Source organism: Pichia kudriavzevii, chromosome 5 (assembly GCF_003054445.1).
Source record: "Pichia kudriavzevii chromosome 5, complete sequence".
Classification (NCBI taxonomy): domain Eukaryota; kingdom Fungi; phylum Ascomycota; class Pichiomycetes; order Pichiales; family Pichiaceae; genus Pichia; species Pichia kudriavzevii.
This window is the reverse complement of record NC_042510.1, coordinates 801,128-828,093: the sequence shown is the minus strand read 5'-3', so window position 1 is coordinate 828,093 and position 26,966 is coordinate 801,128. Positions and strand designations below refer to the sequence as shown.

The 26,966-nt window shown below is 38.8% G+C and overlaps 11 protein-coding genes and 1 non-coding gene across 12 annotated transcripts; 8 read left to right on the top strand and 4 right to left on the bottom strand.

Moving 5' to 3' along the window:
- Positions 1-504: 504 nt before the first annotated feature.
- C5L36_0Etrna5N lies at positions 505-578 on the top strand. The gene has a single exon. It is a non-coding gene; the product is annotated as a tRNA-Asn (tRNA).
- A 1,508-nt stretch (positions 579-2,086) lies between these two features.
- Positions 2,087-3,430, top strand: C5L36_0E03900 (uncharacterized protein; the record flags this gene model as incomplete). Its single annotated transcript, XM_029467950.1, has 1 exon — positions 2,087-3,430. The coding sequence occupies one exon, from the start codon at positions 2,087-2,089 to the stop codon at positions 3,428-3,430; it is 1,344 nt and encodes a 447-aa protein (XP_029323810.1).
- Positions 3,431-3,644: 214 nt separating this feature from the next.
- Positions 3,645-4,442, top strand: C5L36_0E03895 (uncharacterized protein; the record flags this gene model as incomplete). The annotated part of the gene is made up of 1 exon (XM_029467949.1): positions 3,645-4,442. One exon carries the CDS (start codon positions 3,645-3,647, stop codon positions 4,440-4,442), a length of 798 nt encoding a protein of 265 aa, XP_029323809.1.
- A 178-nt stretch (positions 4,443-4,620) lies between these two features.
- Positions 4,621-5,880, top strand: C5L36_0E03890 (uncharacterized protein; the record flags this gene model as incomplete). Its single annotated transcript, XM_029467948.1, has 1 exon — positions 4,621-5,880. The coding sequence occupies one exon, from the start codon at positions 4,621-4,623 to the stop codon at positions 5,878-5,880; it is 1,260 nt and encodes a 419-aa protein (XP_029323808.1).
- A 273-nt stretch (positions 5,881-6,153) lies between these two features.
- Positions 6,154-7,965, top strand: C5L36_0E03880 (uncharacterized protein; the record flags this gene model as incomplete). The annotated part of the gene is made up of 1 exon (XM_029467947.1): positions 6,154-7,965. One exon carries the CDS (start codon positions 6,154-6,156, stop codon positions 7,963-7,965), a length of 1,812 nt encoding a protein of 603 aa, XP_029323807.1.
- A 186-nt stretch (positions 7,966-8,151) lies between these two features.
- Positions 8,152-9,633, bottom strand: C5L36_0E03870 (uncharacterized protein; the record flags this gene model as incomplete). Its single annotated transcript, XM_029467946.1, has 1 exon — positions 8,152-9,633. The coding sequence occupies one exon, from the start codon at positions 9,631-9,633 to the stop codon at positions 8,152-8,154; it is 1,482 nt and encodes a 493-aa protein (XP_029323806.1).
- Positions 9,634-9,863: 230 nt separating this feature from the next.
- Positions 9,864-12,011, bottom strand: C5L36_0E03860 (uncharacterized protein; the record flags this gene model as incomplete). The annotated part of the gene is made up of 1 exon (XM_029467945.1): positions 9,864-12,011. One exon carries the CDS (start codon positions 12,009-12,011, stop codon positions 9,864-9,866), a length of 2,148 nt encoding a protein of 715 aa, XP_029323805.1.
- Positions 12,012-12,468: 457 nt separating this feature from the next.
- C5L36_0E03855 (uncharacterized protein) lies at positions 12,469-13,284 on the top strand (the record flags this gene model as incomplete). Its single annotated transcript, XM_029467944.1, has 1 exon — positions 12,469-13,284. The coding sequence occupies one exon, from the start codon at positions 12,469-12,471 to the stop codon at positions 13,282-13,284; it is 816 nt and encodes a 271-aa protein (XP_029323804.1).
- A 288-nt stretch (positions 13,285-13,572) lies between these two features.
- C5L36_0E03850 (uncharacterized protein) lies at positions 13,573-13,947 on the top strand (the record flags this gene model as incomplete). Its single annotated transcript, XM_029467943.1, has 1 exon — positions 13,573-13,947. The coding sequence occupies one exon, from the start codon at positions 13,573-13,575 to the stop codon at positions 13,945-13,947; it is 375 nt and encodes a 124-aa protein (XP_029323803.1).
- Positions 13,948-14,230: 283 nt separating this feature from the next.
- C5L36_0E03840 (uncharacterized protein) lies at positions 14,231-15,013 on the bottom strand (the record flags this gene model as incomplete). The annotated part of the gene is made up of 1 exon (XM_029467942.1): positions 14,231-15,013. One exon carries the CDS (start codon positions 15,011-15,013, stop codon positions 14,231-14,233), a length of 783 nt encoding a protein of 260 aa, XP_029323802.1.
- A 299-nt stretch (positions 15,014-15,312) lies between these two features.
- On the top strand, positions 15,313-18,639 carry C5L36_0E03830 (uncharacterized protein; the record flags this gene model as incomplete). Its single annotated transcript, XM_029467941.1, has 1 exon — positions 15,313-18,639. The coding sequence occupies one exon, from the start codon at positions 15,313-15,315 to the stop codon at positions 18,637-18,639; it is 3,327 nt and encodes a 1,108-aa protein (XP_029323801.1).
- Positions 18,640-18,799: 160 nt separating this feature from the next.
- C5L36_0E03820 (uncharacterized protein) lies at positions 18,800-26,935 on the bottom strand (the record flags this gene model as incomplete). Its single annotated transcript, XM_029467940.1, has 1 exon — positions 18,800-26,935. One exon carries the CDS (start codon positions 26,933-26,935, stop codon positions 18,800-18,802), a length of 8,136 nt encoding a protein of 2,711 aa, XP_029323800.1.
- Positions 26,936-26,966: the final 31 nt, after the last annotated feature.

Here is a 26,966-nt window from a genome sequence, read left to right as displayed (position 1 = left end):
GCGTTACTGTGTTTACCTTTTGATGTTGTTTCGCCAATAATAGCATCTCTTCAATGTTTTGGTAATTGCCTTGCTGCGAATTAGAGGTATATCAGGTACAAACTTCTTCTAATTACTCATGTTGCTTACATGTGTTTTAGCTATTCTGCTTTTGCTGCAGCGTGTGTCTGGATTTACAGTTTTCTCACCATTTATTGTTGATCCCTAACCAATTCACTTTGGCTATACATATTGTAAGTTGTAGATTAGAACATGGTTGAAAGAACTTATATAAACTATGCAGATACAAAATAATAAAAGAGAACTATTTTGATATTTTATAGGCTTTAGGAGTATACAAAACTTCATCAACATATATAGTCTTGGCTGTGATAAAAAAGATATACCGGCATGACCACAACGAAAACTTTAATAATTCAGTCAAATTGTTTTAGAAAGCTTGCAACTTAAGAGATTCAGATTCAAGGTTTCAGTATAACCAAAAAAACTCCAGAACCGTAAAATGACTGGATGGCCAAGTTGGTTAAGGCGTGCGACTGTTAATCGCAAGATCGTGAGTTCAACCCTCACTCTGGTCGGTTTTATTTTTGCACCTTTTATTCTGATTTACACCATATTAAGTTGTGTTTGTTATTATCTATCGCTAACCATTGATTCTTTGAAAGGATAGATTTAGAACATCCATCGAGATGGAACAATATTTTTTACAATGAACACTTAAGAAAATAGACAAAAATAACTATTAGCGTTGTAGATGCTACAAGTCCGAAATTCGGTATTTGAGCAACAGGTAAAAAATTCGCTACTGCCGTTTAATAGAATGCGCAATTTTTAAAAAGTGAAAAATCTGTCAAGTGAGATCAAAGATAAAGCAATGATTAATTCGTTAATATATAAATTAGAAATGTATTATGGGGTGACGTTGTTCTTCAGTGTACATGAAAATGTGGTTTGTTTGTGAATGTGGTGTGGAATTAGATGTGGTTGGGGGAAAGCAAACAAAAAGTTCAAGATTATAATGGTACTTTAATGTGAAACCAAATTAGGTGTTGGGAGGGTATTATTAGAGTGTCAACATGGAAACTATTTCTTGTTGAAGGAGATGTCAAAGAAGCCACCGCCCAAGGTCGATTGGAACCACGAGGATGAGTTTTGTCTCTGCATAGAGTTGGATCTGATTTGGTTCATAATCTGTTTTTCCTTTTCAGCACCGTAATTAAGTTTTGCCTTCTGAGCCTCAGACTCGGTTGTGTTTTGAGTTTCTTGTTTTGGAGTGAACATTGTTTGTGTGGATAATGGATGGTCTCTGAAGGACTAGTATGTTGCAACGAGAGGTTAACTGATGTGGATATATAATATAGACTAAGAGAATAGCAAACAACTCAGGGGAGTGGAAAAAAAAAAAACAGAATGGACTGTACCCTGTTTTTATATTGTGACTCTGTGACTCTTAAACTAAGTCCAATGACTGTTTCCACCAGTGACACTTCGGGCCAGAGTTTTTCCAGGCGTGAATGGCCTCGAGGGGGTGCGGGGGGGGGGATTTTTTTTGCGTTTTTCCGGTCCCGCCATGCTAGTTTTTCTACAATATGTGATTGTCTACATAGGAAAAATCCGCGACGGCTGCTAGCGGGCGGGGAAATGGTTAGTTTCGTTTTCCACTCATCCCCCCTGTTCTCAGCACACTTAATGACTGCCGTTGTGAATTTTGCGGAGAAATGGCCCAAACAGGCAGCGTGCGGCGCGCGCTGCCAAATATGCCGCACGAGGCCCAAACAGGCAGGTCTGCCGGTACAGGATCTATTAGCGGATTTCTCGTTTTTCTTTCCTTTACAAAAAAAAAAAACTATTTCTTAGCGGTTTCCCCTGTCGGGGAAGTTTGGGAATCCATTATTGAGGTGCTCAATCTGAGTCATTTCTGAAACGCAACAATTACTCGGTGTTGACTCTAATGGTGAATTTCCCTGCTGTTTTCCATTTTTAATGCTTTTTTGGTCTGTGAATTGTAGGTACTTTTCTCCTTGTCTTTTGCTCTCTGTTTTCCTGCTCCTTTCTCCTTGTAGTCCAGACACAAACAACCCATCCAATGGTCAAACAAGTGCTTCTTTTAGGTTCTGGTTTCGTTGCCAAGCCAACTGTTGATATCCTTGCTAAGCAAGATGACATTGAAGTCACTGTTGGTTGTAGAACCCTCTCTGCAGCCAAGGCTTTAGCTGGTGACGTTGCAAAGGCAATTTCAGTTGATGCTACTAACCAGGAGGAATTGAATTCTGTTGTCAAGAATTACGATTTGGTCATCTCCTTGATTCCTTATATTTACCATGCTAATGTTGTCAAGGCGGCAATTGCTTCCGGTAAAACAGACGTTGTCACGACTTCTTACATCAACCCAACATTGAGATCCCTTGAACCAGAAATCAAGAATGCAGGCATTGTCGTCATGAATGAGATTGGTTTAGATCCTGGTATCGATCATTTGTATGCAGTTAAAACCATCGATGAAGTCCATAAGGCTGGCGGTAAAATCAAGTCCTTCCTTTCTTATTGTGGTGGATTACCAGCTCCTGAGGACTCGGATAATCCTTTAGGATACAAATTTTCTTGGTCTTCAAGGGGTGTTTTATTGGCTTTAAGAAACTCTGCAAAGTTCTTTAAAGATGGTAAGGAAGTCTCTATTGCTTCTGAAGATTTGATGTCTTCTGCTAAGCCTTACTTCATCTATCCTGGTTATGCCTTGGTCTGTTATCCAAATAGAGATTCTACTACTTATAAAGAACTCTACCAAATTCCAGAAGCTGAAACTGTTATTAGAGGTACTCTAAGATTCCAAGGTTTCCCTGAATTCGTTAAAGTTTTAGTTGACATGGGATTCTTGAAGGAAGATGCAAATGAAATTTTCTCCAAGCCAATTGCTTGGAAAGATGCTGTATCCCAATACATTGGCGCTAAGTCGAATTCTGAAGCTGATATTATTGCCAAGATTGACGAATTAACCAAATTTAAGGATGAAGCTGATAGAGAAAGAATTTTAGCTGGTTTAAAATGGTTAGGTATGTTCTCGTCTACTGAAATCATCCCAAGAGGTAACCCACTAGATACTTTATGTGCTACTCTAGAAGCATTAATGCAATATGAAGAAGGCGAAAGAGATTTGGTCATTTTGCAACATAAGTTTGGCATTGAATGGGCCGATGGTAAGACAGAAACGAGAACTTCAACTCTAGTCGATTATGGTGTCCCAGGTGGTTATTCATCTATGGCTAAGTTAGTTGGTGTTCCTTGTGCTGTTGCAGTCCTTGAAGTTTTAAAGCATCAAGGTGCCTTTGCTAAACCAGGTTTATATGCCCCAATGACTCCTGAAATCAACGACCCTATTATGAAGACTTTGAAGGACGACTATGGTATCTTTTTGACCGAAAAAACCTTATAAAGTTTGTAGTAAATGTTTATATTTAGCAGTATTTTTAAGGAAATATACACACTAGATTCTATGTTGTTGTAAGTCCATTGTTATCCTCATATAGTTAACCGCGCCGAACTGCATTTTTTATGAGTTCTAAAGCCTTAACATCTGATTGTGTTGGCGTAATTTCAGTCATTAGTGTCTTTATTTTTCAGACATTCTCTGAAAGAGCTGGACTGTAATGTTCAAGAACCTCAGAAACATAGCAAGCGAGATTAAAGGTGATCATGCTAGATCTACTCCAGATGATAGTGTGAGCAGCGAATCTAAAACAAGAAGGTTTTTATCCAGTAAATCATCTAGCAGCGGAATTCATTTACGCAAGAAACATAAAGAGTGGGAGGAAATAGATGGTAAAACCGAAGATGAAACAGTGGTACACTTAGCACTCGTAAAATTTTTCAGGGAACATGGTAAACAGCAACCATCATATCTAGGCCATCAAAAGTCTTCATTACAGGTCAAATCATCGGTATCTTCACAGATGCAGCAACAGCCAACACGACAATCACTTGCAACATCTCATTTTCAGGCACAGCCATCTAATCAGCATGAAGCTAGTAGGTCAAAATCGGTGCTATCAAAACGGTCCGAACCGTCAATACGCAGGTCAGAATCAAGGCCATCGTTAGAATCACATACTTCTAGATTTGCGTCTCACAGACATAACAACTCATCGCCTCCATTACGGCAGCAGCAACAGCAACCGCAACAGCAACCACAAGCAAAACACTTCCAAGAAGAACAGGATATACAGCAAAAATATCATCAGCACCATGCTGTGTCGGCACCAGTTGCGAGACAGTATCATAACCAAGAACAATCTAGTGAAAGACCACAAGTTAATCATTCCTCTTCTGAAGGTTCCAGGAATGAAACCACTTCACCTGGCCGATTTCAGAGTAGGTTCAGCTCCCACACTTCTCTTCATAACTTGCATACATCTGGTAGTAGGTTTGGCCGTCGTAAAGAACAATAACTTGACTACATGTTTAAGCCATAACTATATGTATTTCATATTACGTAATCACGATTTCGCAGTTCTCAATGTTGTTGTTTTACAACCTCAAAATTTGCAATCATTCTGGAACGCAACAAAACAAAACAAAACCGACCAAAAAAAAGAACCTAGGAAGCCAAGTTAGCATTCCCCACTCATGATGTCATTGAAGGAGAAGGAAAATAGAGAAGTAAATGTTGGAGAAATGGAGAGTATGTTACGGTTGGACCAAGCTGATGAGGGTGGCAAAGAGGGGCTAGAAGAAGAGCAAGACGAAGAAGGTGACGATAGAATACTGAACAAACTAGCTGATGAAGATAAGCATGATGCAGTTGATGCGGCATCAATGGCTATATCTATTGATCAGCAAAAAAACGAAACACACAAAGTACTTGAAGGGAATGGAGTGGAAGAAGGGGGAGAAGGGGGAGAAGAAGAAGAAGAAGGAGAAGAAAGGGACAAGGACGATATGGGGAATGGACTATTAGCGAGTTTGGCGACTGACATTGAGAAATATCAGAAAAAAGTCCAGTTGAAAAAGCATTTGGAAGACTCTGTTGGCAAGGAAATCATTGAGAATTTGAATAAAGAAAGAAAGAGAAAAGTGGAGCCTGAGAATTCTGAGAAAGAAATACTCATTGATGATATAGAAGACGAAGAAGAAGGGGAAGAAGGAGGGGACGAGGAAAACGATTCTGATTCAAAGAGGAAGAAAAGAAAGCTCGATGGGAAGAAGCACGTAAAGTGGACCAAAGCCGAAAATGATGCCGTTGTATATTACAAAGAAGAACTAAAATACTCTTGGAAGAGGATTGCCAAAATGCTCGACAATAGACACACATGGCAGTCAATTCAAATGCGGTATTTGAGAAACTACAAGTCAAGGAATGAGGAGTGGTCCAAATATATGGAAACCAGGCTTATTGATGCGATTCGTAAGGATTGGGAAAACAGATGGTTCAGAGTAGCTAAAAGTTTGGGTAAAGACTTTACAGCTGAAAGGTGTATGTCCAAAAACATTGAGATTTGTAAGAAGGTTGATACACCATATTACTCCAGTATTTTTGAAAAAAAGGACATTCAGGTAGGTTATGAAAACCCAAATAACGATATTAGGGACGAGGAGGCCCACAAGAAGCTAATGCTTGTTTACATGGGTCTCGATTCTATTTCCTATGAGGACGAACTCCAAGATAAAGGAGCAGAAGAAGCCACCACCGACGACAGTGTCAGTAGTACTACACAACAATCCCGGAATACAGAGAGTTCACAGAAAGTAACGGATCCAACAGATTCTACAGAGTCAACCGTGATGCTCTCAGCGAAGCAAGTTGATGGAGAACATTCAGGAGAACCCCAAGTGTCAGTAGGGTTGATTGAGGGAGATAGTGGCACCAAACATCAACAAGATGAATAAATGGAAGCGGTCACGTTGCTCACCTAGTTATTTATGTTATTATTATGTACTCTCTGCAATGTAAACTACGGAAATATTATTTGAGACTAGTGTAGTTTCGGTAAAAAAAAAAAAGAAATTTTGACGGCATGAATTTAAATTCCGTTTACGAGAGCGAGATGCTGCAATCACTTTTTATTGAATAGAAAAGGAGGCATCTTCTTTGACTGAGTGGTTTCTTTTTCCAAACGTTTCCTTTCATAACCAAGACTTAATTTAATTGTATACATTAAAATGGGGCTCAAGAAGTTTTTCAGATCTGAAAAGGAAATGTCCAAAGAGGAAGCAAAGGAATTCTTGCAAACAAATGGAGTGGTTGTTAAAGACGATGCCGATTACTATAAAAGGAAGTTCAAGTTTCAGGAGTTTGGGAAGCTTGTACAGGACAAGCCAATCAAGGACAATACACTAAGGCCTGTAAATAACAGCAGAATGACTGCCTATGGCGACTATGATGATGACTACAACCCTAGTGGGAATAACTATGATTCTAGCTACGGCAGCTCCAATCAAGGATATGGATATGATGCATATACCAGTGAGTACTCTCCGGGCACGAGAACACAAAAAGAGTACAGAGCACCTTCAAGTACAAACACTGGTAGGCATGACAGACCACAACCAGCATATAGCAGCTCGTATTCATCTCAAGCAAATGGTGAAAGAAAACCCAAAAATAGCAGGTCACAGCCACAAAATTATAATTCGTATTCTCAACCGTCTCGGACATCAGGCAAATCCTCCACAATTTACGGATGCTCTCCAAGTGAAGGCGCTTCACAACAATCAATAAAAGATATTCCCAGGAATGATAATAAATATGGATATGAACCGTCAATTTCAAATTATAATGAATCTAATGGATACGGCTTCGATCCTTATGAAGAGACTTCGGTGGTGTCCAAAGCCGGAGATCCAAATGCATTAAGCAAAGTTGAGACGTCAAATACAACAGTCACAAAATCGACATACGACCCATTTGCACCGGGCGAAGAACCTTACGGTAGTTACAGTGGCTATGGTGGCTATGAAGTACAGGCCAAACAAGAAGAGCCAGAGGATGATGATCAATTTGATGGTCCTTATGGTAATTCTGTTGATCCTTACACCGCTCCATATGCCCAGCAACAAGATGCAGCCACTATTACGGATGCTGCAGTCAATGATGCTGCGACAGGAATGCAGGCACTACAGTTACAGGAAGAACAGAAACAAAAGCAGGAGCAAGAACAAAACCAAGGTTTTGACCCCTACGGGCCTACGGTATCCACCCAAACTGATTTGGATTTGAATGATTATCAACCGGCTGAACAAGCATACGATGAGGATGAATTTGAGGAGGATTTAGATGAGGATGAGGAGGAATTGAATAGAATTCAAAGGCAGACCAAAGATGTTAGAGAAGATACTGTTCAGCTATCCCGTCAATTAGTCGATAATCTTGTACAGGCAAATGACACAGCTACAAATACCCTTGGTGTGTTAGGAAGCCAGCGGGAGAAAATTTACGAAATGCAAAACAATATAGGAACGATGAAAGTGCAACAAAGATTTGTTGATGACCATGTCAAAGATCTCGAACATTATAACCGTAGTTTATTCCATATTAAGGTGTCAAACCCATTTACTAGAAATTCAAGAAGAAGGGCTAAAGATCAGGCGTTTTTAGCTCAAAGACAGGAAGATCGTTCAAACAAGGATCGTTTAAATAAGGACTTACTGAACTCTCAAAAAGCTTTAATAAATGGTTTGAAAGTTGACCAAACCAAATCTGAATTACAAGAAAAATACGATTATGACCGTCGTGTCAAGGAAGCTGCTAAATATTTAACGAAGGATCATGACGAGGAAGATGAACGTATGGAAGTGGAAATCGGCACAAACATCGATCAAGCGCAAAAGTTTGCAAACCACTTAAAGAAGAAAGCCGAAGCAATGAATCTAGAAATCCAACAGCAGAACAGAGACCTTAATGAGGCCAGTGAAAATGTTGATCACTTGGACGACAAGATAGTTATGACTACCAGAAGAATTAGAGGAATATAATTTGCTTAAGAGCAAGTTTATTTTTTAATTTTTTTAGCATATAAATAGTGCACACTCCAAGCCACTTAAATATTAGATATATACGCATATTCAGAAAGCCAAACTAATGTTAATAAATTTAAATTCGTTGGATTTTATATTACTAAATAACTAAAAAAAGGTATATAGTGAAGGCAGTTTCAGGAATTAAAGGCTATTTCTCATTCTCTCACGCATTTGTCGTTCTTCTTCGTCAAGAAGAGATAATCGCATCGCTTCTTGAATTAATCGCTCTTCTAAAAGTTGCTGTTCTTCGTACGTGTGTCCATTTCTGGCGTGACTTCGGTGACTATGTCTTCGTCTACCTCCAGTATCCCCATTGGCATTTTCCTCCTCAGTCAATAAAGACGTGGCATGCAATGCCGTTGCAGCAGCCGACCGTCTGGCTATTTTGGCACGTGCACTCAGCAACTTCTGCTCCCAATCGGGCCTAATTAAATCAATCGTAATGACGCCGACGCCATCTTTTGGAACTGATCCTCTGCGGGCTCTTTCAATAGAACTTCCATGTTGGGTAATATTACTTGTCTTTCTACTGTGTTTCAACTTATTTCTTCTCTCAAGAGTTTCCCTTTTCGTACTAAAAGGATCGGCCAAATCAGCTTCTGTAAGAACGACATTTTCGTTGTCTTTTGAGTCTTCGCCTTCATTCTCCTCAATGACTCCAGGATCATTGAAATTGTATTCTCCTGGTTTGCAGCTAGAATCTAGGCCCACTCTAAAGTCGGCTGGGGGAGAATATAAAACACCGAAATCACCAACAGCACAAAACGGACATTTAACTGGTTCACTGATTAATTTACCGGGATCATTTTCTTCTTCCTGATTAGCTGGACCTGGGGTACCTCCTTCATCGTGGGGGTAATGGGGATCTAAACGCTTCATCTGAACAAAACATTCAGTACATATGGGCTGGTCACAGCATCTTGTGGAATTCAGTAGCTTTGGGTAGTAGAGGAAACATATAGGGCACTCCTCACAATCTTTATATATTCTTAGTAACAAATCATCAGAAAAGATATTTGGGAATTTTTCTGGTATCACTTGATACTCCTTGAAATCTCTCAAATGCCTCTCTATTTCGTAATTCTGAGTGGCACCGGCTTGTTGCTTTAGTTTTAAGGTTTTGAGCTTGCTTTCGATTTTCTTCTTTGTACTTGAAGACATGTGTAATTTATGTTCATTTGGATCTTCTATATCATCTGCCAAGGTATTCAAATCGACCCTCTTGTGGATGGTCAAGTTATTTTTCAAATACTCTAGCAACTCTTCATCAGTCCAGTTCTCATCATAATCTTGTAAGGGGGTGAAAAAGGGAGAGAGTTTTCTATTTTTAATCAACTCTCTCACAAGTTCGGTTTGATAATCTAAATTGTACTTGTAGTTATCAAATGGCGCCAAATACCCACCATCTACATTTTCGTCATACTTTACTATGAGGTTATTCATCTGTTTTGCCCTGAATGCCCATTTCTTAGATTCCTTTTCCTTGCCATGCTTCACTAATGTATGTTCATTTGAATTGGTATCGAGTCTTGCAATCAAAAACTGCTTGGCAAAATCTGCAGTAGTCATGCTCCTTGAGCCTGTAGATGAGTCAACGCTTTCCTTTGCTGGAACATTCCCCATCCTTGCTTACCGAACGCAATATACCTGCCTGCTGAACTTGAACAGCTAATACGGGACAAATATGAGTCAAGGTGCAGACATTACTTATCTGTGCGTCGCAGAAAACCCGCCCTCACCCCTTATCCAGATCTCGTGTGAGGGATTAGCGGGGGTGTTTTATACGCAAATCTTACAAGACGATTATGTACTTGTTCAGCTTTATAGATAGGATTACATATAGAATGTAGCGGTCATCGTGTCATCCCCACCCCCAGGCCAACAGCTATACCAACCACCGAACCGATAAGACAGATTGTAAACATAGCTGCACTTATGATCTTGTATTTACGGTCAAATCTGCCAAACGTGGAGTCGAGATATCCTAGAGCAATCACCAGGTAAAAAGGTGGCGCAAGTAATGAAAGTATTAAAAACAAAATACATTGGGTATCACTGCATTTCTTTTGATGGTTGTAACTAGGGGTGTTTTGACCACTTTCTAATTGATGTAATGATGGTATTGGGTAGTTTTCAGGATCCTTGACTTCGTAGTTTTTTTCAGTTTTCTTGGCACTTGGTATTAGATTTTGCTGGGAACCTAAGGAAACTGATTCTAGAGAAGTCAAGTTGCTATCACTGATATATTGGAAATTTTGGGAAATTCTCTGAAGTGTTGGCTGGTGTGGTTTCTCATCATTAGATTGTGTAAGGTGGGGGATATTTAAAGGCGGCGTTGGGATGTTCTCATCAAAGTCGTTGTCTTTTTGGAAATGATCCTCCATCAAATTGGAGGTATAAATGGACTCTCCAGTAGACCTCGTATTTTCACCGTCGCTAATGGTTGTATCTCTCAGTGTAGGTAGTGGTGGTGGTTTTCTCTTCAGTTTATCACTAGATGGGTTTTTACCTACAATCGATTGCGATGATCTATTGCTTGGATTGATTGTAACGTCTTTCAACCTGGTCTCTATGGTATCATCATTAGACACGTCCATATTCTTCATATTTTTCAGTACAATAACTGGTTCAAAGTCCATTGAATCTTCAGGTATAGACCCAATTGTAGCCTCCAATTTTGACAAGCCATCAAAGCTTAAATTTGAATTCAATTTGGAAGAATCCAAACGGTTTGTATCGATCGTTAAGTCTGAAAGCGTTGAATCTCTTTGATGGCTTGCATTAATTAAAGATTCATGCGGACTGGTTAGCCGATTAGCTTTTGCCAGAATAGCAGAACCTGTACTCACTTCACTAAATAATCCACTTGAATGTCGCTGCATTCTTTTAATGTGCTTCGATCCATTTGCATCTGACGATGTCGAGTCCGAAGATCCGGAGGTGTCGCCATTGCTACTGTCCAACTTGGAGTGATCATTACTTGAACTTGAATCTCTTGAATTATTAGCAGACTTTTCACCATCTCCCAGCTCTGCACTTGTGCCATGGGTGTTATCATCATAGTTATTACTATCATTGTTATTATTATTATTATTATTATTATTATCATTGTAGTCTTTGCTCCGGTTGTGGCTGCCAGTGTCATAATTACCGCTATCATTGTCACAATCACCGTAGGAGTCTATAATTTCAGCCTCTTCAATTCTATTAAGTTCATTACTTTCTCCAGTATCCGCACTTTCCGCAGCTTCATTCACCGTTTCCAAGGTATTGTTATTGGTATAGCTATTATAGTTCAAGACAGTGTCCAGTATTACGTTCCCTTTCACTTTGCTGTCACCTATAAAATCGAATGACTCGTCAAACGTGTAATCTGAGTCTGAATTCCTTGGTGTTACCGGAGGTGCCGATCGCGGTGTACTATTGGAGTTATATTGGTAGAAGTAAGGATTTGATAAGTTTTTGGAACTTCTCTTACTGAGGTTTTCGATAATCTTGTTTCTCTTTTGTTCAATCGATATTCGGCTATTATTATTGTTGTTATACATCGAAGTCAAGGATGTGTTAATTTTGAGACTCCCACTTTTGGAACTTCGGCTGGGGCTTGTTCTTGAAATGTTGGTGATATCATTTAGGGATCGTGATAAGGATGAAGCATTGGATATACTGTTTAGTTTGGATATTGGAGATGATGGTTCAAAACGTCGACTTATTTTTCGTATTCGATCAATTGTTGTATTGTTCAGCGGTGTTCCGGGACTGGTCACAGCCTTTGAATTTGTAGGAGACAAGAGTTTCTCATTGCTGAATAATTCAGCCTCGTATATCTCGTACTCCTCATCATCATAGTCATCATCATCATCATCGTCGTCGTCGTCGTCGTCATCATAGTTCAACTCTTCATTAAAATAACGTCGACCATAGCTGACCTTGGATAAAGACACTCTAGTTCCATCTAGAGAAAGGTCTGAGCCAATTGGAGCTTGTTGGAAAGTTGTCATTTGTCTCTACAAACATATACTTCTTTGGTTGGCTTTTCTGATAAAACCAACAAACAATGGGTGGAGGGCAGAATTCTTTGGGAAAGTAAGCTCTGATGTAGCAAAAGTTCAATGGGTATACTATAGCTGGCACCAATACTGTAAGATAGTCCCTATATTCAGGGTCAATTCAACAAGTGCACTGTGATGGGACCTTCAATTATATCAATGAAGGCCAATTAGCTTCTCTCACTGTAACGTTGTGTAAAATTGAGAAGTAATAGAACGTGCATGCCTTTATGACTTGCGGTACCAAAATTTCCTAAAACAACCACCGCGTTTGGAAAAGGAAAACAATATTTTCTCTCTCTTGGCAGGTCATTTTCCAAGTAGACATTTAAGAAAATACCGTGTAAGTAATTTCTAAGTGTACCAAGAGGAGAGACGATTAATACCAGAGTTTGATTTTCCATAAGGGATGACTCGAAAGCTAGTCGAGTATTCAGACTCGGAATCGGACGACAGTGATGTCCGTTCAATGGAGGATGGTTTTCCTTGCGATCACAAGCCGAGATTTGAGGGAGAGAATAAAGAAACTGAATTTATTCCTCCCATACATGACATACTGAACAAGTTCTCCAAAGTTCCGATAAGAATAAACGGGGCTCACAGGAGAAGAGCAGAAGATGGTTCAAGGGGCAGTAAAATAGAGACTTTTTTCTTCTACTTCCCAGTGTTTCTCAGCGGGGAGGACGCCGACACTATTGACGGGTATATTGAACTTGTTCGAGAGAAGGTAGAGGCCGCTGGGGGCAAGGTTAGAAACCTTGCCATCAATGACCTGACTAGAGGAAGAGAGCCACTGCATATATCCATCTGTTACAACATGAGAGCCACCTCTGAGGAAGCCGATCGAATAACAACAGAAATGAAGCGTGATAAGGTTCTCCAAAGTGTTTCTTTTCCCATTCCATTGGAATTTCAGGGAGTTACCATTGTAGACAACAGAATCACATCGAGACAGTTTGTCATTATGGAACTCTCAGAGACCTCCAAAAGCACATTGCGTCCCTTTGTTGATTGTCTCAACCATCTGTCCTCTCTTTTGACACCATCCTCCAACTATGATCCGGACCGTCTCCACGTCAGCATTGCCGAGATCCACCACCTCGATACCTCCACCACTACACTAAATCTTCCGCCCTTTACGGCTCTTACAAGTCTCTCCTTGTGTGCTAACCCTTTGGTCTCTACAAGAGGGAGGTCAATTAAACCCCTCTTTACGCATCAATAATGCCCGAGCCTCCACATGCGCCACACTGAACGGCGTGGCGCAGCAGGGCGAGAGAGAGAGAGAAAAAGAGAAAAAGAGAAAAAGAGAAAAAGAGAAAAAGAGAAAAAAAGAGGGAGGGGAAAAAAAAAAACCGTAAAAATGCACTTTGGCCTTGGCTCGATTTCCAAATGCATATTAAGGAGATTTCAATGTGCAATTTGTCCGGGTACGAGTCAGTGAGGGCGTTACTGCTACCAACCACCGCCACCTCTTAGGGACCATAAATACGGCAATTCTACGGGAAATACAATGAGTTCAAGCAAGCCTACCGATCCTAATGATCCATTGTATACTCCAGACACATCCAAGGTAGATTTATCGAGCCTATCCCCACAAGAGCTGAAACTATACAAGTTGTATGGCAAATTGCCAAAAACCAATGACATATTACGTGGGAAACTCAAGGAGAGGAAGTTTTTCGATTCTGGAGATTACGCAATGTCCAAAGCCGCTTCCCATGGCGAAAGGGCCAATATTCCCGACCAAGTTGGTGTACTGAACCCGCTCCACAATCCTGAAATCGAGAATGTGGCAAGAATCAATAGGAATTCAGTTGTTGGTAGTGTTAGTATCGGTACTAATGTTTCAAAGAAATCAAAACTTGAAGAAGATTCAACTGGTTGAACTTTTTTTTTTCCAATTAACTTGATCTACCTGGTGGAAGTTTATCAAGTAATCCACCTTTTGTATAGCATCCCCTTTTTTTTTCGTTTATAGTGTTTATAACTGAATAATAGCGGAAATTTCTTTCGACTCATTAGAAAGCAGAGTCATTGTTCAATCGATTCAGTAAGTGCATGAAGTAAATATAAATGTAACCGTATATGGCGAAAACAAGTTAAAGGAAAAGACGTTGAAGAAGTAAATAAAAGGAAGAAGAAAAAAAAACGACACATCTAACAAAGGACTATACCCAGAGTCCACTCTCTGTTTCTCTTACTCTTAACAAAACAACCGACAAGAACCAAAGAAATGTGCACCTCCATAAATTGGAGGCTGTCTGACTACCGCCATTCACATTGTCCAACAAGGTCAAGACCCCCATGGAGGATCCAAACATCAACAACGAGACTACAGTTTCTCCAAGTGTACATCCCACGTATCTAGTGAAAATGACGTTTATCAGCATGAAGATCAGGTCTGCATGCACTGTGGAGGTCCATGCAATTTTCCTGAAGAAATAGACGATTCCCAGAATAACAACAAACAGCTGTGAGATGGACCTCTCTCTTATAGCTACATTGGATTTTCCCCAGAAAAATGTAATCAGTATACCTAAAAATCTATCCAAGACAATCGTATTTAGAGAGATCATAAACGCCTCATTGAAAAACCCATGGTTGGAACCGTAATCAATAGGCAGATTTAAACTAGGAAAAATGACTGGATCATTGTAATGCAAGGTTTGGAATAGCTTGTAAACAGTAATACCAAAAAACATAGGCCTTAGAAAGGAAAAAACAATTGACCCGCCATCAGAGTAGACAGTGCCGGTGCAAGGTTCATCGTCATTAGGTTCATACGGCACGTGTCCATTGACTTGATTGACATCCTTAACGTCCTCGTTTTCATCATCAATGATGTTTCGACCACCGTATATGGAATACAATGGCGGATCCGTCAATTGTGTTGTCGACGTCGACCCAAACTCGTTCTTGTAAACACCAGACATTTCCTTTCGTGAAGTCATGCTGTTTGCCAATATCTTTTTAAAATTATGTTGTATTTGTCGGCATAGCTAGAAATGTTGGAAATTTAGAAAGGCGAATTTCTCAATTCATATAACGGGGCTCAGTTGTTTTCCCCAACTTTTAAAAAAAAAGCATCTACAAATTTGGCCCTTATTTTCTTCCTTTTTTTTTTTTCGCGTCGCGCGTTAGTCGAGAACGGAATGGTTGCTGGCTCGATGGGGAAGGTGAAGAAGGAGGAGAATTAACAAGGAGAAGCGTATATTGGCGAAGCTGACAAGGTTTGAGGAGAAGAGTGTGAATGGAGTTTACGCCACAGGGGAACCACAGAGAGGGGAACACAGAGAATAGAAGAGACATGGTGGAAGTGTATACTGCCACTTATTCACACATCGACGTCTATGAGAGCACAATTGATGGTATCCAGTTGATGCGTAGATGTGATGATAATTGGGTGAACGCTACGCAGATCTTGAAAATAGCTGGTTTTGGGAAAACACAACGAACTAGGTTGTTGGAGAGGGAGGTTCACAATTTAGTCCATCGTAAAGTCCAGGGTGGTCATGGTAAGTTTCAGGGAACATGGATTCCACTTGATTTGGCAATCCAGTTAGCAACTCGTCATGAGATTCCAAGTGAAAAATTGAATGTCTTGTTCTACAATCCAGAAACTGATCCCCCACTACCGAAAAAACCACCTTCCTCGTCAACAAGATCAGCTAATAATACCCCTAGTGGGAATGAGAAAAAGCGTCTCTTGAAAATCGATCCTAAAACTCCCACAAATGATCGGAAATTGAGCTCTCCTCAAAAGCATAAAAAGAGTCTACTGAATACTAGTGAAAGTCAAATGACATCGTTGGATATGCCTCCAACTTTTGGTATGTTTGATGGATCCAAACGGCATCAATCCCAACCCCAACCTAGACAATTACACGCAAAATCTAAATCAGCTTCGAATTTACCACTTCAAAATAGTCAATTGATTACACCTAAATCAAACAACCGTTTGATGGTATCATCAAACCCAAACTCCGCAATGAATTCCTCTTATTACGAACCGTCGGTTCAATATCATCAAATCCAAGCCCAACGCGAGTTACAGATGCTTCAACAACAGCAACATGGAAAACAGCAGATGAACCCCTCGCAAAATTTCGAAGTAAGACAACCTGCAGCACACCCTTTAATACCTAAAAGTGCTTCTCATAGTAATCACCAACCGTTCTACGAAAACCCTAATCATACGATCAGCTCAATGACAGACGATCAATTCCAGGGATTTCAAAGTATGACAGAATCTTCAATTTCTTCAAACTCTTTTGCTTTACAGGATCCTCATAAATCAAGTCATAATTTACATTTAAGATATCAAGAATACTCTCAGTCTCCAAGATATGATGGCTTAAATCCCAATGTGCAGAATATCTTTCAAACACCAAGACAAACGTTTAAGCACCAGCGACATCATTCAAGTCCACAGATAGTACAACCTGGTATCAATCAGTTGAGCGTGAGCCAACCTTCCTTAAGTGCTCCTCCAAATGTCCAATTACAGCAGCAGAATCAAATACTACACCCTCATCACGTTAATGATGATCCGTTTACTGATGAATTTGATGAGAACCAAGAATACTATACCTCTTCACTACTTGCCTTTTTTATTAATGATGCTCCAGTACCAGATTTCTTATACAATCCGCCCGCGGACTTTGATATTGATAGGTCAATTGATGATGAAGGACATACTCCTCTACATTGGGCTGCAGCCTTAGCAGCTGTTGATGTGATCCAGTTATTAGTTCAAAATAACGCAAATACCTTGAGATTAAATAATGCAGGCATGAATCCGCTGTCGAAGTTAGTACATTTTAATAATTCATACGACTGGAAAAACTTCCATGTTATACTACCTTGGTTGAAGAACTGCCTGGCTGTTCCCGATTCTAACCAAAGAACCCCTCTACATTACGTTGTCAGTTTAAGTGGTGTTCCTAACAAGGAGAATGCCTGTCACTATTATTTTGATGAAATCATAAAATTCATGTATCAGCAACAGAGAAAAGCTGAAAAGTTCAATAATGAGAATCAGAATTCTCGTAATTTGGTTCAGTTATTAGTTAATCACCCCGATACGAACGGGGATACCGCACTTGATTTAGCATTGAAGATCAACTCTAAGGACTTTGTTACAAAGTTGCTTCAACAAGGAGCTAATAAAAGCAAAGTGCCACTACATGATATATCCCAAGATATTTTGAGGGAAAGTAATAGTTACTTTAATACCATAAGTAACTCTCACTATAACTCTGCTTTGCAGGAACAACAGCAGCAACAGCAGCAACAGCAACAACAGCAGCAACAGCAGCAACAGCAGCAACAGCAACAACAGCAACAACAGCAACAACAACAGCAGCAACGACATCAACAACATCAACAACAACAGCAGCAACAACAGCAACAACAGCAACAACAGCATCAACAACAACAACAACATCAACAACATCAACAATATCAACAGCAACAACAGCAACAACAGCAACAACAGCAACAACAGCAACCTCATCAGCAGCTGCACCATCAACTACAACAACGTCAAATAGATGAACAACTGATGATGAACTCCGTTACCAAACCCGTACATTTCAACGGTGAACCAGAAACTATCGAAAAAAACGAAAGCATGTGGAATGTTTCAAATGTGGAATTTACACAAAGTACATCAATCATGCTGCAAGATACCGACGATAAAGAAAACACCTTCACTCAAATTCCCAGTAATGAAATTGAACACTCCCATTTAAATGAGCAGGTTAACACGTCGACACCCCAAAAACCCGATAATAAAAATATTTTACCAAAGATCAGCCCAAAAGTTGTTGTTAAAAAAGAAGCTGATGATGGCTCCTTATTAGTAATTGAACCATCTCGAATATCTATGCCTGAAATCAATAATTTTGTTAAATCGTTACCGTCTATGGTTTTAGAATTAAAGAACACATTAGATAACAAGATTGATCATGTTAACTATAATGTTGAAACTATAAACAAACTAGACTCTCAGATCAATTCCTTATCTCATAAGAATGCAAAACTATTGAAAAAAATTTCTAAAGCTGTGAATCATGATTCTTCAGTTGATTTTACAAAATTATCTTCCTCGGATAACGACGCTATTGAGAACTTTGTCAATTCAAAGCTTGTTCAATTGGAATTTTCCTTGAATGAGAAGAGTGAAAAACTGACCAATTACGCAGAACGATTACAAGCTTTAGTCGTTGCTAACTTAGTCAAACACGAGGAAGAAATCATCAAAGAAAACTTCTCACGCGGGGCACAATCCACCAATGAACTTGTTGTTTCGGCTCTAAAATTATCCTTGCTGCAAATAAAACGTAGAAAAATGATTAATTTGATGTTACAGTTTTTCTTGGATTATGAGAATGGGGACGTACAACTCAACAAGAATATAGACAACTCAATATTTGTCGACCAGAAAGTTGACACCACCCTCATTACAGAGTCTAAAATTCCAATATTCAAGAAATTAATATCGACATTATGCCGATTATCTACATCTGATATAAACACAGATTTTTTGTGCGATATCGAAAAAATGCTGACATGACTTAAGCCTTTTTATATTCCATTCTTATATGTACTTTTATAGATTTATTATATTTAGCATTCTTTTTTACAAACAACAAATATTTAACTTTAGAGGTTATTTTAAAGATAGCATTAAGACTTTGTTTATAATTATTTTCTAAAAAAAATGCAGCCCATGCTTATTCTTCTGATAACTCTACACCACCAATTGCCCAAATTTCAGATTCATCCTCAAATTGATCAGAAAACATGGCTTCCTTATCACCACCTGCAGTAATTCTTTCTCTTTCAACATTTGCCAATCTAACAACGACCCTCTTAACATATTCGGTGATGGATCTTAACTGAATCGTTGTTCCGACTGCATTGGTAACGGTATTAGCGCCATTCAATGAATCAATCCAACTATTGTATTGGATATTAGATTCATCATCGACAGAGTTTAAGACTGCTAAAATTGCCTTTTCAGCAGCGAGCTTGACAGGTAAGATAGGATCACGAACACACGAAAAGACTGATGGAATCAAAATATCCAAGTTTGGAGAAACAGCAACCTCATATTGATATCTGCAGATGGTTCTGACAACCACTAGAGACAATCTCCGTGTATCTAGAGAATTAGAAGTAGGCCTGATCATAGAAACTGCTAATTGGTTGATCAATTTCCTAACAATTTCTCCGTCAGTTTCTTGAACTTTATCAAGAGATAGGACAAATTTACCTATTGCAATCGTTGCATTATCAGTAACATATGGTTTCGAAGAATTAGATGCAGCTATCATAAATTCGCAGATTTCGTTAAATAAACCGGAATTCAAAACCTGCACCGCAGAATCTTTCAAAAATGCATTCAGAGTTAAAATAGCAAATCTTGATGAATTTTCATCATTCAAATTTGCGCTGAGAATCTTATTCTTCACCATATTAGTTAGTTCGCTAGGTTCCAAAATTTTGGATAATGCACCAACTAATTTAGCGTAAGCAACAGCTGCACCAACACCGGCCTCATCATTGAACATTTCCTCCTCAACTAAAACCATCACACCATTTTTACTTGCTTCGCTCATCTTATTTCCTGCTTTATCCACAACTTCTAGTAATGCTTTTAGAATAGCGGTTTTAAGAGGAACATCACTAGAGTCAATTCCCTTGGCATTATTTAGTAATTCAGTTACCAAAGGATCAACTTTCGGTTGGTACTTAATCAGGGTACCCAACGCTCTTGCAGCTCTAGTCCTTAGAATCTCGCTACTTGGATCACTCAATGACTTAATAAATGTACGTTGAAGCTGAGGAATAAATGGTAATAAGAATTGTGGAATCTTATTGAACAATTTATTAATAGCAAGTAGGATGGCACTCTTAATATCACTGCTGAACCTTTCACCGATAACTCTAATTAGTGGACCAACTATCGTAGTGACAAAAGGCTTCAAATTAACAGCAGGGGCATTATCAATAATAATCGACATACCATTAGCAGAAGTTTCTCTTTGCACTGGATTACCATACATCAAGCCTTGCAAGAAAATAGGCAATACACAGCCTGGACCTCTTGGTAATGCAAATGCCTTGATTTGCTTAGAATCGTTTTGGATAAATGAGAGAGTTTGCTGTGCCGGAATGACAAGTCGCTCCAAGACCTGCTTTGGTTGTTTCTTTACAAGAACGGATAGAGTCTCAAATGCTCTGCTGACAATTTCATCATCTGGATCATTTAATAAGTAAATACAATGAGAAACAACGTCTTCAATGTAGATAGAATAATCCAATGTTGATTCCTTGAAGAATTCAGGCAAAACATTGTAAATTATCTTCTTCTTGTTAACGTCCTCATGTTTCATTAGTGCCAAAATTTGCTGTAATAATGGGTGACAACCTTCATCAGAATCAACCGAAATTAGAGTACGAGTTAGCGCACTGTATAGTTCTTCTTCGTCACCTAGTTTATTGGCAATGCCATCGACTAAGGCATTGATAATAGTAGATAAACGCTTGTACAATGCACTTCCGGCAGCTTCCGCTAATGCACCAATTGCACGCCCATTGATAGGAGGAGTCAACAATGATGGAATTAAAATTGGGAAGATCACATCGGATTTGGTCGACATTATTTCTTGTAGTGCCGATAATGCATCTTCTGAGCCATCGGATGTGTTCAACATTTCAAGTAACTGTGGAATAACTTCATCAACGGCAGAATTACCAATGGACTCTTGTAATGAATCGAATGCTTGTGCTGCAGCTTCTCTGACGCTTGGATTTGGATCAACCAAAGCCTCCTTAACTATACCAACAAAAATATCTTGGTGTTCTATAATGGCGTTCTCAGCTGTGGATGTGATAATCTCATACAGAGCAATACAGATACCTTGCTTTGCATCGGAATCACTGCTGACCATTGCTTCTTTCAATGTAGGTAGTATTTGAGACAATGCATTACCACCGACCCTTCTAATCATATCACCCAAGGTTGCTGCAACGATATTTCTCTGTATATCATCAGGTGATGCCAAACGACGAACAATGATGTTCAAAAGGGTAGGCAGAATCTCCTTAATGGTTCTTGGCGTATTTGCAACTAGGGCCTTCCATATATTAGCGGCTGTAGCTCTCACAGCACCAGATGTATCGGACCTACAAACAAATAAGTTGGATAAAACGGTGTTCCTCCTATCATCACCCAAGACTTCATTGAAGGCCTTCGTAACATTCTTGGACAAAGAGACATCATCTGCTAACTCTTGTTTACCAGAAATACCAGAAATCTTAAACAATAATTCACCAGTAAGTTCAACAGATGAAAGTCTGATACGTGCATTATAATCAGAAAGACCCTTTTCTAACTCCGGAAGTAGTAGATCAACAGCTTTCTTTGCATAATTGTTGACAATTAATCTACCAGTACGTAGGGAAACATCTCTAATGTCTTCATTGTTATCAGCCAAACCCGCCAAAATTGGTGGAATTGTTTGAGACAAGTAGGGAGCAAATTGGCTACCAAAACAAACAGGTAAGAATAACAATAGTGGCATGAAACCTTCACGAACGAATGACTTAGAAGATGTCGTACCTTGGATAATTATTGGCAACATTTCTTCTAACTTAGCTATACCCAAACCACTGATAATCTCTGCTAATGCCTGTGCAGCACCCAATCTATCACCACGTTTACTTTCATCTTGTAAGTCTGCAAGTAAGTTAGAGATTAATCCTGGGAACTTTTCCTCACCTAGTTTTTCAACCAAGGAGCCTAAAGCACGGGCGGCAGTAGCACGAGTCTGAGGAACTGGATCAACAACAGCTTCAATCAATTCATTAACAAGTTGTGACAGGTATGGCATTAAGTCATGAGAATCAACTAAAATAGCCATATTACCAACGATTTGACATGCCTTCTTCTTTGTATTTGCAGAAGAAGCTTGCATTCCCCTGTTGATAACACGAATGATTAAAGCCAAAGAAGGTCCATCAATATAGTGAACAAATTGAGTATTAATCAAAGAATCCAGCGCATCGTTAGTATATTTGGTAGGATCACCAATTGCCTTTAACAAAATTGGTACTAATTCCTGAATTTCTGGATTTCTAATGACTTCACCAAATTTTTTCAATGCTGCGTCAGCCGCTTTTCTAACTTCCTTGTGCGAGTCATTCAAAACACCAACAATTTCAGGAACAATTTCAGGTAATGAAGAAGATAACTGAGCCGGGTCTAGATAAGCCATCGAACCTAACAACTCAACAGAACCCTTTTTAGTTCTCCATGCAAAATCATCAAGGTTTTCAATGGCTAATGGGATCATTTTCTTGATACCATAACTGGTGGTGTTTTTCATGATGATTCTAGCAGCATAATCAGTGGCTTCTCTCACTTCAGCAGAAGAATCACCAAAACTTCTCAAGACAATTGGTAGAATTTCAATAACATAAGGTTCAAATAATGGACCAAAAGATTGGGAAATACACTCAAATGCAAACAAAACACTTTCTCTTTTTTGAGAATCCTTTTTATCATCGGATGCTTCAGTGAGGTTTCTGATAATGTCGTATTCAGATAATGCCTTAATACCAACACCCTTAGCCAAACCCGCAATACCATACGCAGCACCCCTTCTAACAGCCAGTGATTTGCCAACAAATAGCTTCTCAAAGAGATTGTCAATTATGGAAGATAATTTTGATTGAATAAAAGGAACTAATGGAGAAATACATTCTGAAACTGCATATTGAACATCTTCAGAAGGAGTATCTAAAGATTCTAATAATCGTTCGACTATAGAGTCGATTCGCTTGTCAGTGTCGTCCAAATGACGCGCAAGTCCACCATACAAAATAATAACGGATTCTTTCACTAAATCTTGGATCTTTGATTTTTCATCTTTTTCGGCTAAGCATGCTTCAAAAATCGATATTAAAGTCTCAACATTTTCTTTGCCATGTTGCTCAATAATTTTAGAACCTGCCTCCTGTAATTCTGACCTGACCATTATTTCTTTATCACCTAAAGCTCTTTCCTCAATTAAGAATTTGAAAACTTTGGAAACTTCGGACTCATTTTTAAACAGGGGAGCCATATAATTGAGTGCAAGAGCTATACCACAACGTTGTTCCCATCTGTCTTTTGCATTAGCAGCATTGTTAATAACTAAACCAAATTGATCCACTTCGGGAGCTGGCGGTTGAGCCATCTCCCTAAACAATTTTAATAGTTTATCTAATATTGCGTGGAACAAATCAACAGAATCATATTTAATCACTGCAGCTGCAATAGCCTTTGATATTGATAGTCTCATACCATTGTCCGGGTTTCCAATATATTCGATTAACCTGGTTGGTGCACCTTCATCGATTTGGAAACCAGATTCAGCCCAAATTGTTTCAGCGACTTCCTTATTGTTTGTGACGTTGTCAAAACATAAGATCCACAGTTCTTCACTCATTTTAAGGTCGGATAAATCAAATTCTTGATCTAAAACTTCTAAGATAGTCGCCCTCACAAAAACATTTGGGTTTATCAATGATTTAAGGATAATAGTTAGATCAGAGTCTGATATAGTAGCAGCAATATTTTGGCATAAAGAAACAAAACATTCCTTTGCTGCCTTTGCTTTAGACGACAATGCCAACAACTCAATCAAGTGGGTGATGATTGAAGTTCTTGGAATACTGTGATCCTCAAATAGTTCTGAGTTGGACGATATAATTTCCAGTGCCATTGTAAGCTGTTCTTCCTCTGGTGCTTCTTCTGAAAATTCGGTATTAACTTTTGTAATCTTCTTACCGCTTCTTATGATATAGTTCTTACCATTCTCAATAATCTTAACTAGTAAAGGCAAAACATACATCAAAGTCAAGCTGTTAAACAGAGACTTATCCGAGCTCAGTTTCAAACTGAACAACTGAGAAGACAATAATTCTTGCAAGTCCCTACCAGTGTATTCAGCAGGAATGTGATCGACGTCATGTAATCGCAAAGTTGAAGAACCAACAAATTTCATACTGGAAGTACCGGATAAACTTTCGGTGGCAACAACATCAGATAACGAAAGGAAACATTCACTGGATAATTCTCCTGTTAATTTGACAGCAGGTTTAGAATTTAAGAGTGTTAGTATGTTGGAAATCGCAACTGGAAACCAAATTGCAGTACCATTGTCAACTGTTCGTGCTTGCCTAGATAAACAAGTAATAACTGCCAAACCACGACGTAAACTCATATACTGGGAATTAATAGTGTCTCTGATGCTTTTTTCTAGCAACAGTTGCTCGTTTACCTTAATTTGCTCCTCCTTGGTTAGTTTCTTAGCAACTTTCTTCTTCGCCTCTAACTCTTTACGGACAGATTGTTCCCATTTTAGAGTCTCCGCATCCTTAGATTTAGAAATATTGACAGATGTCTTCTTTGCCAAAACATCAACAACTAACTCCCCATCTTTACCTTTCCAAATCTGATATTTAGTTTCATCAATATCAAGTGACTTGACAGTAGAGAGGTCATCTTCAATAATTCTAGACAAGATAGGGACAATAGTTCCTGGGGAAAAGAAAGAGATTATTGAAGTGGTATCACATGCTGCTTGGAAAATGCCATTCTCAAAAATAGTTTCCGACGGGTCACCAAGGATTGAGGAAATACTATCAATGATTTTATTGGCATATTCAGAGACAATTTTACCGGGGTCGGCATGACATTTTAGACATAAACTTACCCAACCATTAGGAATACCGCTCAGCATTTTATGCTTGAAAGGAATTAAAAGATCAACCAATTGGGACTCTAACAATGTCACATCACATGAACCAAATGAATGAAATGTTGCAGAAATCATAGGCAGTAAGTAGTTGTATTCATAATTCAAATCGGGATTGCCTTCAACCTCCTTAATTAGACTATTAACGGCCAAAGTTAAAGATGACCCAATGACCTTTTGATTTTGCTCATAGTGTTCATGAAGTAATGATCTGGATAAGTTTCTAACTTTAGGGGTCATGTTTCTGGAGATAGAAGCATATAGAGCCGCAGAGCCATACAATGTTGAAGGCTCTGTTAGATGTCGAGATAACGCGAGTAAAGCTCTGACAAACCATTCTTGGGATTCCTCGGTATTTAGCTTGGAGACAACTTTAGTATTTGTAAAACATGACATTTTTGTTTCAGTTTCTGTTAGAGCCTTGCCAACAACATCAAAGTGATTTAGTTTTTCTGCCAAAGTTTGGTTATCGAAAGCTTCAACTAGGTGAAATAGAGTTGCGATGGATGAATATCCTGCAGCTATAAGCTTGTTATTAACACTTGGTAATGGGGCCTTCATAACTTCATCAAACACTGTTAATAAGGTATCGGTAATACCACTGTTGAATAGTAGAGCAAACTGCTCTATGCTTTCTCCGGTTGCGCAGGAGCTCAACATTGCGGATGCAAAAGCGGTATTCCAAGCAGTTTTTATTGGTGCTTTGCTGTTTTTAAGACCAGCATTTAGTAACTCTATAATCTTATCCCTTTGATCAAACTCGGTGGCAGAGGAAATAAAAAAGATAAAACGAGGAAGTAGGATGTTGAGTAACTGGTTCAAAACAACTTCGTTATTTTCCTTTGTGATGAACGGAATGATCATTTCAATGATTTTCTTTGAAGAATTCTTGTTTGAATATTCAAAAGAAGACAGAACATCGAGTATATAGCACTTCTGTTCCACTGCTGAAGCAGATATGCCCTTCAAAACTTTGAATAATTCATCTGCATAAAGCACCAAAGAATCACCACTTGCCGAACTGGTGTTCTTGACAATTATGTTTAAAGTAGTAGATGCACCAATCTTAACAGATTCTTTTGTCGCTTTTAGAGAAGAGAACAATTGACCGAAAAATTTTGTTTTTGATAAAATTAAGGCGACATCCATGGAAGAGTAATTTAGAGATTCAAAAATGGAGGGGGAGTATATAGAAAATGTCAGTTCTGAATTTCTTAATGCTGATTTTTCCAAGCCTGGTATCAAAATCTCTTCAAATGATTTTGCAGACAAAAACATGTTAATAAACGTACCAAAAAAATGAAGAGCAACCTTATTGGGATATATCTTGGTAGTCAAACAGACTTTGACAAAAAATTCATAGATCTTAGTTTCAAAAGACTTTAGAGTCTCAATAGCTTCACTATTAGACTTAATTGCAAATGCAAGTAGGCCCAAAATCGATATGATACCTGAAACTGGCAACTTATCAACGCAGATATGATTAATGACATCAAAAATATACTCAGGGTTTTTCTTTGCAATTGATCTAAGAGAGCTTGCAATGTCAGTTTTTATAGATTTGATAGCTTTTAAGTGATGATTATCAAGGGATTCAACTTGACTATAATCTGTAACCAACGAAAGCAGATTGATAGATGATGCTATACACACTTTCAACAAAGAAAGAAACAGGTCGTTGTCATCAACATAATTGATAACAGCAGAGTTCCATCTACTCAAAATTAGCAATTCCCGAGTGGCGATTGGCTTGGTTGACTGTTTTGCAATAAAACCCAAGATATGCTTTGAAAACTTTTCTCCATCGATTGCAATAAAATTTTGAAAGGATTTCAAAACATTCTTGTCAAAGGTGGAATCAAAAGGGTATCTTGCATATGTAGATAAGATAGCAAATAAAACTTGGTCTTTTTGGTTTGAGTCTAACTTTTCGTGATCGTCTGCTAAGACGGCGTTTAGCTTGAAAATGGAAACATTCATAGTATTTACAGATGATTGCCTGAGTTGCTCCAACAAAGGAAGCACATCATCAACCCATTTATCTGCAGGAGAGTCCGACATTTTTGAATGAATGGCCGCTGTCGTGATCCGT